The following is a 14,073-nucleotide window of genomic DNA, read 5'->3' as shown; positions in this document are numbered from 1 at the left end:
ACAAGATTTAAAAACAGTTTTGTCCCAGCTGCAATCACTCTGTTAAACAAACTGTAGAATGACTTGCACACAACGCACAAGCACCTTGGTTTATGTACTAGCTGTAGAATTTCTGCACATAACTGCACAAGTCAATGTGATCATGGACTGTTTTTTACCCATGCTCTACTGTCTGTTTTGTGTGTTTTAATGTTTTGTGTGTTACATGTTATGTGGTGGTCTACACAGTTTTAAGGATGTCCTGCCTCTTAGACTGTAAACCTAGTTTACCTACAGGTACCAATAAAGGGTAACACTTTACTTGAAGGGATCTACATAAGAGTGACATGACACTGTCATGACACATGAACTCTAACCCTAACCATAACTTGTCATGACAAAAACCGAATGACACTTACTAAAAGAAGCGTTATGTCATAAACGTTTATGACTTGTTTATAATGCTTATGACACGTTCATGACAGTGTCATGTCACTCTTATGTAGATACCTTCAAGTAAAATGTAACCCAATAAAGTCACCTGAACCTGAACCTGAACTCCCGGTGACACAAACAACTAACCGAACCCAGGAGGGTACGGCAGGGTCAACAAAACACACAACTGCTCTCATTGGCTGGGGGGCGGTTCTGGTTTGACATTTAACCATGCAGGCTTGCTTTTAAGGGTGGCAGCTTCTCAAGTCTCTACCTCAGACACCGGAGGACAACTTTGGACAGACTTTACACCTCAAAACAGCACAGGTAAGCTCACTTAAGAAAAATGAAATTAAGATTTTTTTTAAAAAGACAATGTTTCTCGATTGGCAGATAAATGGAGTATGAGTATAGATAATTACGGATAGAAATGTTTCCGCAAAATGTTTTTCGCAAAATGCAAAATATATATAGGGAAGTTAAAAATACATATTTTTCTATAAATACAAACATTTAAAAAAAAGTCAGGTACTTTTCACTAAATACAATAACTATATTTACAATATATACATTTGTAAATATAATTGAGTTTACTTGTAACAATTTCACATTCATGCATGCAGTTGATTTGTCCAACATCGCTGATAATAAATAATGAAATAATGAGATAATTTTCACTACAGATCGGTATAAGAAAGTAAAGTGTCTCGCTGTGTGGTTTTGGTTCATGACAAATCGGAGCCCACATATGACTCACATTCACAAGATCTGTGTTGCATTTTTAAGAGAATACTTTCACATCCTTTATTTTCTTTAACAATGTTGTTTAGATGTCAATTTCATCCTCTTTTTCCCAATTCTACCAAAGGGAGATTATTAAGTGCATGTCAGCAGGGTTCCCTGCAGACCCCATTAAGTCTTAAGAAGTCTTAAATTACATTTCCAGAATTTAAGGTCGTAAGAGTTTGAGGTGATGCCTAGTTGCATTAGAAATATCTTTGGTCTTTGCGCTTTCTTTTTCTTGTAATGTTTTTCATGATTAGTTTTCTGCAGGCCTCCTGCATTTGCAATTCATTTAATGATTTTATAAGATTTTACAAACATAAAGCTCAGCCCTAGGTCTGTGCAATTAATCACAATTTTAAAATTTTGATTACGATTTCGGCTCCTAACGATCACAAAAACAAAGTCATCGAGAAAAGCTTATTATTTTGCATGTTACATTTTGCAAGTAAATTCTTTTGTGTTCTGAATGTGCAAACGGGAAAAGAATTAATGGGAGTTGTCACAGTTCAAGTTTTTTTTTAAATTCAATAAATGCAACATCTTTTCAAAAGTCAATGAGTAATGGTGTTAACCCTCCTGTTGTCTTCGGGTCAAATTTGACCCATTTTTAAAAAGTTTCTATATCAGAACATTTGGGTTTCTTTCAACCAAATAGTCCAAAAAAAGAACGTGGATGGTTCCATGATCAGTTCACTACTTTCATTGAATTTGGGTGTGTTATTCAATTTTATAGCATTTGAAAAAACAATTATAAAAGAATCTTGGAAAAAAAAGTGACAAAAAATGTTGGAAAAAACAACAAAAACGTCAGAAGTGCAAAAAAAAAATCGACAAAAACATTGGTAAACATCGGAAATTTGTGACAAAAAAAAATGGAAAAAAAGTGACCAAAAAGTCGAAAAAAAGTGACAAAAACATCGGAAAAAAATGACGACATTTTTTGAAAAAAGTGACAAAAACGTCACCAAAAAAAGTTTTTATTTGAAATTTTGACCCAGAAAAAAAAAGTTGCATGGTCGATGGGAAGACATCACAAGGGTTAAATAATCGGGATTTCAATATTGACCAAAATAACCACCTGTGTTTGCCATTAATTTGATGATTTTATAAGATTTTACATAATGATTGTTGGCAAACATAGAGCTCAGCCCTAATCTGCATTTGTTTGGCAAATAGTATTACATTTTCTCTGTCAAGGTCTTTATAAAAAGTCTCAAAAAGCATTTAATTTGATTTCAAAATGTGTGCAGCAACCGTGTGCCAGTCTCCCCTGGGCAACCCTGTGTGTGTGTGTGTGTGTGTGTTGTGTGTTGTGTGTTGTGTGTTGTGTGTGTGTGTTTGTGAGACTCGTGAAAAATAATGTTATCATTTGAGCCAGCCGTTCCAGGAAAAGAAGAAATGAAACCACCATGTAACGCTGCTGATCTAAAAGCTACTCATGGTTCCCCACATGGCAACAGCCTGACAGCAGTGTCACGCACAGCGGTGAAAATATGACTGAAATACATATAACGGCTGCCTACTCAAACTGTAACAACTACACAGGATCTCACTTTCAACCCGAGTGCAAAGGAGGTGTTTCCTGATATTGTCTGTTGTTAAATCAGACACAGTTTAAAGGATATTTACAATCTTAAAATCCTTAAAGATATAGCGTAACTTTAGACTGCCGGCATAAGAAACAAACACAAAGCCAGACAACCAACATTCAAACGCCAACAAGAATAAAAACCCGTCTATACTGAGACCAGACTTCACCATCTCAGCACCAAAACAAACATTTTCATGACGCTGTATTAGTCGAGCTGTCTACTGTTGCAGAGACGTCTGTCATTTTGTTGCCATTTAGCAAATAAATATATTTTTTTAAAGAAAGTACAAACACTATAATATAAAATTATTATTATAAATATTATAAGAGTTATAAACATTTGACATTTAGGGTTTAAAAAATAATCATTTCATTAAAAAGGTGCATAATGTGTCAGTCCACGGGGCAGTCCTGCCAAAAGAGAGAGAGAGATGATAGAAGAATAACAGAATAATATATATTATGAATAAATAATAAATTAGTCATGCATTAAAAAGCATCAAAATAGAGCTTCAAATTTCAAATCCTAGAAACACCCCTGGTAAAATTATGAGTTGTTATATTTTACTTCATTTTGGAGCCCCTTCCTAACCTAACAAAGTTATGTTACGCAACGAGTGGTTTGTAGTTAAAATAAAATGCCACCTGCAACCATGAAAGGCACGTAGAATAAATAAATCAACTTAGAATAAATAAATCAACTGGCAAATTGTGACTTCGCCTTCTCGTTTGGAAAAATCCCAAAAGATTGAGTTGTTTTTTCTGCATTTCTCCGCTAGGCTTCCTGCTGCAAATTAACGCCAGTCAACGCCACACACGCACACACACACGCACACACACACACACTCACTCACTCTCTCTCTCTCTCTCACTCACTCTCTCACACACACACACACACACACGCATAGACACAGACAGACTTTTCGTACGATATCATACGAACCGGTTCATGAAAATGCATTACACACACACACACACACACACACACACACACACACACTCTCTGACACAGACACACAGATAACTTTTTGTACGATATACAAACCCCTCCATGAGAATGCGTTGCGCGCACACACACACACACACACACACACACACACACACACACACACACACACACACACACACACACACGCACATTAATTTTAACGGGCTGTTATGCTTCTCTTCTAAGACTATGGCACATTCAAACATGTTTTTTGTCGAGTTTTTTGTGTCTTTTTCTCTTGCGCTCACACAACATGCGACCATGTATAATAATTTTCTCTTCATAAACCATTCGGCGCTGTAGCGTCGGATGCCCAGGCCTAACATCAACACTGCTGATCATAAGCAGGCTAGATTCACAGTAAGCTCTGAACCATTGTCATCAGTGTTGCCATTTTATTTTAGGAGACGGCATCATACATCATATTACACAAACTGCACCAGCGAGTCAGGGGGGGAAAACCCGACCACTGATCCCATAACTCAAATGTATATTCTCTCTAAGAAGACATTTCCTTTTTCCTTCAGCTGCCTTAGCAATATACCAACAAATATTCAATATTTTCTTGTTAAATTTGTCTGCCGCTTTTCCACTTCAGAGAAAATATATTGAAGTTACAGAGCAGAACTTGTATTCAACACAACTTGGTAAACATCCGTTCTGGCCAAGTCTGCCTTAACTGCAAACTTAATTATTGCTCCGTTAATTATCGTTTATCTGTGCTTTAAGCCACCAACGTCTCCTTCCAGGCAGCGTTGCCTGGAAGGCACTAGGATTAGGCAATGGTTATGGTTAGGGTTAAGGTTAGGGTTAGGTGCTTTGAAGTCACCGGTCGCAGCGCTGCCTTGAAGTCGATTAGGCAATGGTTAGGGTTAAGGTTAGGGTTAGGTGCCTTGAAGTCAACGGTCGCAGCGCTACCTGGAAGGAGACGTTGGTAGCTTAAAACACCATCAAGCTTAATTATCGTTCACTATTAGAGTAGAAAATTACAATCACACCAAACCACATTAAGTCTCCTGCCTCACTATGTGTCAAGAACACCCATTTCCAAAATGTAAACAGCTTTTGAAAACTTTTTAAAGTAATTCCTGACTTAAAGAAAATAAAGAAATATCAGATAAATCCCAACTGTCTACAAAATGTTTTCCCTGTTTACTGTTATTTCTCTTACCTTTTGAAAGGAAACTCCTTTGTGTCTATCCCCACCATCAAATAAAGAGTTTATAGAAAAGATATTAAAAGAAAAGAGCACTGTTAAATATTGCGAGTAGCCTCAGCCATAACAGAGTCGCACAGAAAGATGAAGTGATAAGAGGTGATTGTGGAAACTGCCTATAAAGGCTGTTAACACGCGACACTGACTGATCTGTAGACCTTCAAGATACCCACAATTTCCCCTGTGCCAACGACCTGGTGCCAGTCGCACGCAACCCAGTGCAAAATGACTAAAATATCACACCTGCTTAGTCAAAGTGAGGAACATAGCTGTCTCTCTCTTTCAACTTCAGTGTGGAGGAGTTAGTGTTTCCTGATATCGTGACAAGTGCAGTATTCTGCTCAAAATCCACCCAGGTGTCTATAAGAATACATGTTTCTTTTTAACAATAATTACTCCTCACGCAAGCTGGTTCCACTGACATTTCGTAAAAGACGAGAGTGACTCATAATCCTAAACCCAGCAGGCTGCAGAAGTTTTTTTTTATTGTACAATCTATAGGTTATTTGGCCCAAACTGACTAGTTTAGTTTCAATAACTTTAAGTTATAAATTCATTTAAAAAACAAGTTATCGTGCAGTTGCCTAGGATACAGCTGTATATTTCAGTTACACTGGATTACATGAAGTCTAAATGTACTTGAAAGTTTTTTTTTTAGGATGCCACACTCTACAAATTATTAGACAATAATTGGGAGCTGTAAAACATTTATGTGCGTATTACAATCATACTTTGGGCAATATGAATGTCTAAACCAAATTTCATGGTGATACACTTGATAGTTTTCGAGACGTTTTGCTAAAAAAACAGAGGAAAATAAAAAAAGTCAAAGGGTCACCAAAAGCTAAAAATATTCAGAAATATATAGTAAGTCCCAAGTTTCAAACAATGTTCTATAAACTTAAAAAAAAATTCTAATTTTCATACTGTTTCTATTCTCTTTAAAGGTGCAGTAGGTAAGCCTTATAAAACTAACTTTCTGTCATATTTGCTGAAACTGACCCTATGATCCAGTAGAACTACATGAAGCTGGTAATTACCTGCACCACCTACAGCCTGTAGTGTGATTTGCAAAAATCCACCGCTCCCTGTTCAGATGCACCAATCAGGGCCAGGGGGGGTGTCTAACTGCGTGTCAATCACTGCTCATGCACATGCATTCATTCTCCCTTGTGGGGGGAGGGGCTTAGGAGACCGTTTTGGGCTTTAGCGGAAATGGGGGGAGGGACTGAGAAGTTGTTGATGTTCAAATTGTTTGGCTAAGTCCTGGATCTGGAGCACCTTTAACATAGACACCTCTTTCATATAACAAAAAACGGATCCATTGATGACATTGATTTGGGAGTTGCAGAGATGGGTGTATGTTTTAGTCACAGGGGAGTTTTTAAAACATCCTTCTCATTGCAAGATGAATGATTTACTATTCTTCATTTTCTCTCCACCAGCAATGGCTAACGGCACCGATGACGACGACTACTCTGGTTACGGGAGCTACAACTTTTCAGAGTTGTGGAATACAAGTAATGCCACATACTTCAGTGATGACGACTCCTTTTGTGAGCCTGGAGAGCAGGGGATCACCATCAAAACCTTCCAGACTTGTGTTTTCTGCCTGATCTTCTTGCTGGGCGTGGTCGGAAACTGCCTCGTGATCGCCACCTTCGCTCTCTACCGCCGCCTCCGGCTTCGCTCCATGACCGACGTCTTCCTGTTGCATCTGGCGCTGGCCGACCTCCTCCTGATCCTCACGCTCCCGCTGCAGGCTGTCGACACCCACCTGGGCTGGATCTTCTCCACTTGCCTCTGCAAGGCCACGCGTGCCTGCTACGCCATCAACACGTACAGCGGGCTTCAGCTGTTGGCCTGCATCAGCGTCGACCGCTACATGGTCGTGGCACGTGCCCAAGAGATGCTCAGGCTGCGCAGTCGGATACTTACAGGCGGGAAAGTAGCAGCGGTAGGCGTGTGGCTTGTTGCGGTGCTCCTCAGCTTGCCTGAAATCCTCTACTCCGGGGTGTCTGGGTCCGGCGAGGACTTATACTGCGGCATGCAAAAGAGCGGATCAGTCAAAATGGCCACAAATGGCGCCATCATTGCCGTCTTCTGCCTGTCCTTCTTCGTCATGGTGACGTGCTACTCGTTGATTGCTCGAGTGTTGTGGGAGGGGAATGCACAACGGCGGGGGAAGCAGTGGCACCGGCAGCGGACCTTGAAGCTGATGGTGGCTCTGGTGCTGGTTTTTCTGCTGTTCCAGCTGCCGTATACGGTGGTGCTGTCGCGTAAAATGGCGGGGCCAGTCTGCGCTCTGCTGTTGGAGTACATCACCTGCACGCTGGCGTACACCCGCTGCTGCCTCAACCCCATCCTGTACGCCCTGGTAGGTGTTCGCTTCCGCAACGACGTGCTGCGGCTCATCCATGATTCAGGCTGCTGGTGCGCGCTCTGGGCGCCGCCGCATAGTGTCGGCTCCACCTCCGTCTCCCCCTCTTCACCTGCTTCCAAAGTGCCCTCAGTTTGCTCTCCAACGTCCCCCGAACCCAGCTGCTCCAGCAACGAGACTGCACCCACCAGGTTTCAGTTTCCAGTAAACCCACATCATAATAGGAGTAGACTATAAACTTGTTGTGGACTTTGTTTATATATATATATATATATATATATATATATTCTTTACGAAGAAAAATGTCAACATCAAAAACATCATCAACAATTCTTAGGTGCTGGTGCGTTGGAAAATATCACATCAGACTGGAGAAAAGGAAGATTCCGTGCTCTGCTCTTGCTACAGCATCATTTATTGAAGATACTAACATTTTGGCTCTTCTGGACCTTTGTCAAGAGTATCTTCATCATTTGTAAATACTCTTGACAAAGGTCCAGAGTGGCCAAAATGTTAGTATCTTTAATAAATCGTGATGCTGAGCAAGAGGGATCCTCCTTTTTTAAGGCTTATATAGATATTATAGGAAAACACTGACGAACTTCCGGCAAATTTGAGATTTTCTCTGCAAGTCCGTCTGGCCAAGAGTCCATTCAAGCCCATTTGCAATTTTTCCAAATCGAGGCACCAATCACAACCGTTGAGCTTTACACGATGACGATAGCGCAGTGACGGCGAGCAGCTTCTTGCTTACATTCAACAATAGCGGCCACCGAAGCGCAGCGACCCGTTGATGCCGCTGTCGCTGCTACGTCACCCGGATCGTTGGTCTGATTGGTTGAAGGACTATCCAATTGCGCCCAGAGGCATTTGAGCAGCGTCCGTTGGTGACGCCCCTCTTTGGAAATGGGCTGTGAATGAAGCTTGCCCAGACCCACTCTCAGTTACAACTGAGAAGGGTCTGGTGTCAACCATGCTATATATATTCCCCAACAGTATACAAAATGTAGAGGCCAGAAATGTTATTATACAGAAGCAAGGAAATGGAAAATTAGAAGAGGTTGCAAAGATACGTATATAATCATCACCTCGGGTTTAAAATACCTGTGTCAAAGCAATACAATACTTCCCCTATATTATAAACCTACACATCGTTTATACTTAGATAATTTTGCCTACTTGTTCTTAGATATTAAATAATATCTAAATAGGTTTATATGCTTGCTTTTTTCCCCAAGTGATTCTCTTGAAAATGCAATTTTACCTACGCCAAGAAGGTTATGTTTTCGGTTCAGATACAGCAGATATGTTATATTTTACTCTGTAATAATCAATATCAGGGTATAAAATTAACTCTTTGTTGTTGTCTGCCACTCAAGACATTTTATCTTGTTTTAAAATCTATGCACGTGAAGGAATAACTTTGAGATAATTTTTAGTGTATGTAAATTTAATGTAAATAATGTTATCTTTCGACAACAGGGTTGATTCTCTCAGGGTTAGTATAGTTCACGTAATGCCTTGTAATAAAAATGTATATTTAGTCGAGTCATCTATTAAATTGCGATTAATCGCATGATTTTTCATAGTAAACTCGCTCGATTAATCACACATTTTTTATCTGTTCTAAGTGTACTTCAAAATGGATATTTTTCAATTTTTGAAAACTCAAGTGGTGTTTGAGACTCAGCGTACTCCCGTGGTAACTCAGTTCACATCGACAGTACATCAATAACTTTAGTCTTGTAGAGAGTAGGGATCGACCGATACTGGTTTTTCAAGGCCGATAGCAATAATTAATAGTTAATGAAACCGATAACCGATATTTGGAACCGATCTTTAATTCAAAATTAAGATTTTGAAATGTTACAAACTCCAACACAAAACTTAGTTTAAATGCCTTCAGCAATTATTTAACTAATTAGAAACCTTAAACATCACAGCCAGTAACAGAGAGTCAGAGAGAGTTGAAGGCGGGACATCAAGTCAGACTCAGTGGTGAGTGAAACCGAAGCAGAGGGACAGACACAGAGCCGTAGCCGAGCCAACGTAGTGCACTTTTTAATTCAATAACTTTATCGGTTATCACGCTATTACGCTGCTGCTCGAGTCCTCACTAAGACCAAGAAAGTGGATCACATCACTCCAGTTAGTTAACCTGTTAGTCTTTACACTGGCTTCCAGTGCCTCAAAGAATTGATTTCAAAATACTTGTGCTGGTTTATAAATCACTAAACGGTTTAGGGCCAAAATACATTTCTGATCTGCTGCTACATTATGAACCACCCAGACCTCTCAGGTGGTCTGGGACAGGTCTGCTACACTATGACCCACCCAGACCTCTCAGGTGGTCTGGGACAGGTCTGCTTGTTGTCTAAACAGGGGGAAGCAGCATTTAGTTTTTATGCTCCACATATCTGGAACAACCTCCCAGAAATCTGCAGGTCCGCTGCCACTCTCAGTTCTTTTAAATCAAGGTTGAAGACCGTTTCTTTTGATTCTGCCTTTCTTTAAATAATTGTTCATTTCTTATACTGCACTGTAACTTTTAGCACTTTGAATTGCTGTTGCTGAAATGTGCTGTACAAATAAAGCTGCCTTGCCATCAGGCAAATAAAACGCTGATACATATATATGTATATCTGCAAACTGCCAAAAAACGGCCCCCAATAATCGGCCAGGGCCGATAATCGGTCAGTCCCTAGTAGAGAGAACCATCTGTCAGGGCTTCGAGCCTCTACTCTCCATTCAAAAGACCCTGTTCTCTATGTATTTCTTTGTTTCTGCTCCCATCCACAACGTTACTGCTGCATCGCTTCCATCGCACGTCAAAAGAATGAGTGGGGTTAAAACCTTATTATCGTGTTAACTTTTCACAGCCCTAATACTTTTTTTGGTTGAAATGTTTTTGTTTTTGTTTTTATTATAATTATTTTTATTACTTCCATGAAGAAGTAATACATATACCAGCATACTGTGTAATTTCATACTCCAATCAGAGTACAACTCCTACTAGTAACAGTATTCCTCTACTCAATGTGATCTTAAACCACACTCATGCATGCTCATACTTTTACATACACACCTGCCCACACAGTTTGACACACAAACTCAACCACCCACACACGCACACACACGCACACACACACACACACACACAACAGAAATGTTGATGATACAATAAAATCATTGAAGCAGTCATGGGTTTTAAGTCGTCGTTGAGGAAGTCTTGAGGTTTGATACCCAGCTCTAGTCACAGTGGTCACACTTTGTTTGTTTAGTCCAGTTGTTATTCAGCCATCAGGTGACAAAAAGCAGATGGTCCGAGAGAGTCACAGATTTTCGTAACCATAACCACAGCAACCTCATGTGCAACATCAAGCCAGCATGTTTTTATTTCCTCTTAAATACACCGTATAATATACATAAACACTGAGAGATAGAAAACTGTCTGTGACGCGCTGAAGATCCAGTTTCAATGATTTATTCCTCCACATGTAAAATACAACTAATAATGCAGTTACCAAAACAAAACAAGAAAGTTACCAAAGTTACTTTGTGTCGGTGAGTGCGGTCAGCAGAACGTGTTCGCTCCCAGGCTCACTCCCAAGTGGCGTGTTATCTGTACGCATTTTGAGCTATCCGCGTGTATGTCTACGCTGTATACAGCGGACATAAACATACACGCCACTTTCTAAAGCCAAGTGCAGTGTTATCTGTACGCATTTTGAGCGGCGTATACAGCGGACGGGTTGAGTTTAGGAAACGTGAAACGCGGGACACAATCCCCGGTCTCTTGGGTGAAAGTCCTGTGTTTGACCCATCCTCCCCCCCGACCAACCTCCGTACGTGGAGTTTCACCCTTTCATACTACTCGCTACGGCGTAAATTCCCCCGCAATCGCAAGGAAATGTAAATCAATGGAGGCCAAACGGCGTTGATAAACACGCTAAAAAGCGAGTATGCGTCTTGATAACACGCCACTAATGGCATACGAATTGGCGTGTCATACATACGCCACTTCGTGAGATCAGTCTGCATAAATAATATAAATGAGACCATAAACAACATACAGGAGAAAGATGTGGCTCTGTTGGTCGTAGTGAGACTTTTTTACTGTCATATTAAAGCCTTTTGATTGCAGAGTTTTTTTGTTTTTTTTAAATAAAGTTGGACTAAACAGATTTTTTAGAAACGTATTGTTTTGACCTTGTGCCATCTGCTTGGCACTCATGTCCAGGTTGATATGTGCAAATGTATACACTGTATATGTATGTTTTAAATATTACTCTGAGTCTAGTGTCTGTACTGTCAGGGTTTAAGCAACTGCTCTACAGCTTCTGTTAACTAGATTTCAATCTTAACCTCCAGGGTTTTCCCACCATTATGAGGTTTAGGTGCAGCACCTATAAGCTGAATGACTAACTACAAGACTTCTCAGATCTAATGATTGTAGTCAGACTTCTTTAGCAAATTTTGTCTTGAAGCTAGGCCTGCACGATTAATCGTTATAAAATCGCGATCTCGATTCACCCTGTTCACGATTTTATTTTTAAATAACTTTTTTTTGTTGATTTTAAATTGTTTTTAAAATATTTATAATAATATATATATATATATATATATATATATATATATATATATTTTTAATGACTTCGATTCTCATTTAATTTTACCAGCCGACTGCATCACAAACGCTACGACTTTCTTCTGTGAGTTATAAACATAGACTGTATAAAATAGGTTTTAAAGCGCTCCCAAGCGCTGCAATGCTCTCCCTTCTCTTCATTGCAGCCTCTGTGTTTACAGGCTCGTGGTGATGCACTATGTGCTATAGGTGCCAAATAAAATCTGTGTTTGGTAGTGCCAATTTGTTTTGTTTTGTCATGGTTCATGTGTGCAGTAAACATTACACTTTGTGAGAAAAAAATCGTGGCAGAGAATCGTGATATCAATTCTAAGCTAAAAAATCGTGATTCATGTTTTTCCCCGAATCGTGCAGGCCTACTTGAAGTCTTTTGAGAGTTATTTATTTATTATCTGCTCTAGCTTTTCCAACATTTCAGACAGACATGGTGACAATAACGGTCCAAAATGATGTGAAAGGAAAGATACAAAACTACCACAAACCAACTATAATGACCACAGAGACCCAAAACAACCCCAAAGGAAACACAAATGACCAAAAAGAGACAGACACACAAAGTAGGGGAAATTGTTGTTTTTTTAATTGAAAAACGTCACATTTTCTTGAGGAAGGACGCCTAAACCCCCACCGCCCAGCTGCTGGGTAAGTCTAAATAAAGAGAAGATGTGGGCATTTTGCCTTTTGACTATAAAGACATAGATGAATGAGTTAACCAAGAAGAGAAAACACCCCTCTTGTTAGAACGGAAAACTATTTTCAGAACACCACGGTGCTGTCATTGAGTCCCCTTCATGTCCACATTTCATCTCTGGTGCTGAAATGAAAACCAAAAATGTTGAAACTCGGATACGACTTGAATGCAGAGCTCTCCTGCTGTAATGTGATGCTTTGACCACTAGATGTCAGTGTGCTGCTGTGATGTTCTTTTAAAAAGTTTAAAGACTGACGACACAAACCATACAGAGTGGTTTCATGGTGTCGTTGTTCATCTCTAAAATGTTATCTTTATTAGCAAATGCTTTTGAATCAATTAAAAAGAGACAACAGAGCTCAAGAGTCTATTATACATAGTCTACTATACCAACACGCACACATGAATGTCACTTATTTATTTGTTCAAATGAAAAAGAAAGAAGTAAAAACATGACTAAGCAGCTCTATTTGGTTATCAGGCAAAGTACACTTAGATTGGGCTGCAAATAATAATTTATTTCTATTATCGGTTTTAATCTGCAAATTATTTTCTTGATTAACTGATGTCTTAAGTTGTTGTTTTGAGCTTTCAAGTCAATCCAAACGATGAATACCATGTAAATGTAGCATAAACGTACAGCTACAAAAGAGGGTGAGGTTAGCGCTGCAACTTACGTTTATTTTTTTATGTTTGGTCAATTAAATATTAGGGACGGAGGGAAAAAAATGGATGGAGCATAGTATCGCGATATTTTCCGTGGCAATACTGTATCGATACACAGAAGCCAATATGGATCTATTATTATTATATATGTGTTGGTGAGTTTGTCTGTTTGACAATCCCATTTTGCAGCAGTAAAATTGAAGTGAGATGAACAAACAGAGAAATGTATCTTTTTAGATAAAACAGATGTTGACAAAGTTTCCTTTTGGAATATTGCAATATGTTTAAAATCGCAATAATATCATATCGTGACATAAGTATCGTGATGATATCGTATCGTGAGACCTCTGGGGATTCCCAACCCTATTAAACATCAGACAATGGTTTTTAAAACAAAGTGCCTAATACCATTTATCAGAGTCCAAAGTGGCTCGTTTAAGTCACTTGTTTTGTCCGACCAACACTCAAAGCCCAAAGGTTTTCACTTTTAGTGTCACATAAGACAAAGAAAAGCAGCAAATCCTCACAGTTTAGAAGCTGGAACATTATAATCAGATGTTTAGATTTTTCCAAAAAGTTGCTGATTAGTTTTCTGTCGATCGACTGATCGATTAGGTTTCTTGTAGACATTTTGTTTTTGGAATTAGTGCATGGGAGACGACTCCACGACAGTGTGACACAATGTAAAGACCT

At 39.4% G+C, this 14,073-nt stretch overlaps 1 protein-coding gene across 1 annotated transcript; it reads left to right on the top strand.

Moving 5' to 3' along the window:
• The first annotated feature begins 469 nt into the window (after positions 1-469).
• On the top strand, positions 470-7,917 carry ccr10 (chemokine (C-C motif) receptor 10). Its single transcript, XM_031315478.2, has 2 exons — positions 470-741; positions 6,441-7,917. Exon 2 carries the CDS (start codon positions 6,443-6,445, stop codon positions 7,610-7,612), a length of 1,170 nt encoding a protein of 389 aa, XP_031171338.1. The 5' UTR covers positions 470-741; positions 6,441-6,442; the 3' UTR covers positions 7,613-7,917.
• Positions 7,918-14,073: the final 6,156 nt, after the last annotated feature.

Source organism: Sander lucioperca, chromosome 22 (genome assembly GCF_008315115.2).
Source record: "Sander lucioperca isolate FBNREF2018 chromosome 22, SLUC_FBN_1.2, whole genome shotgun sequence".
NCBI classification, from domain to species: Eukaryota; Metazoa; Chordata; class Actinopteri; order Perciformes; family Percidae; genus Sander; species Sander lucioperca.
This window is presented reverse-complemented; position numbering and strand designations above follow the sequence as displayed.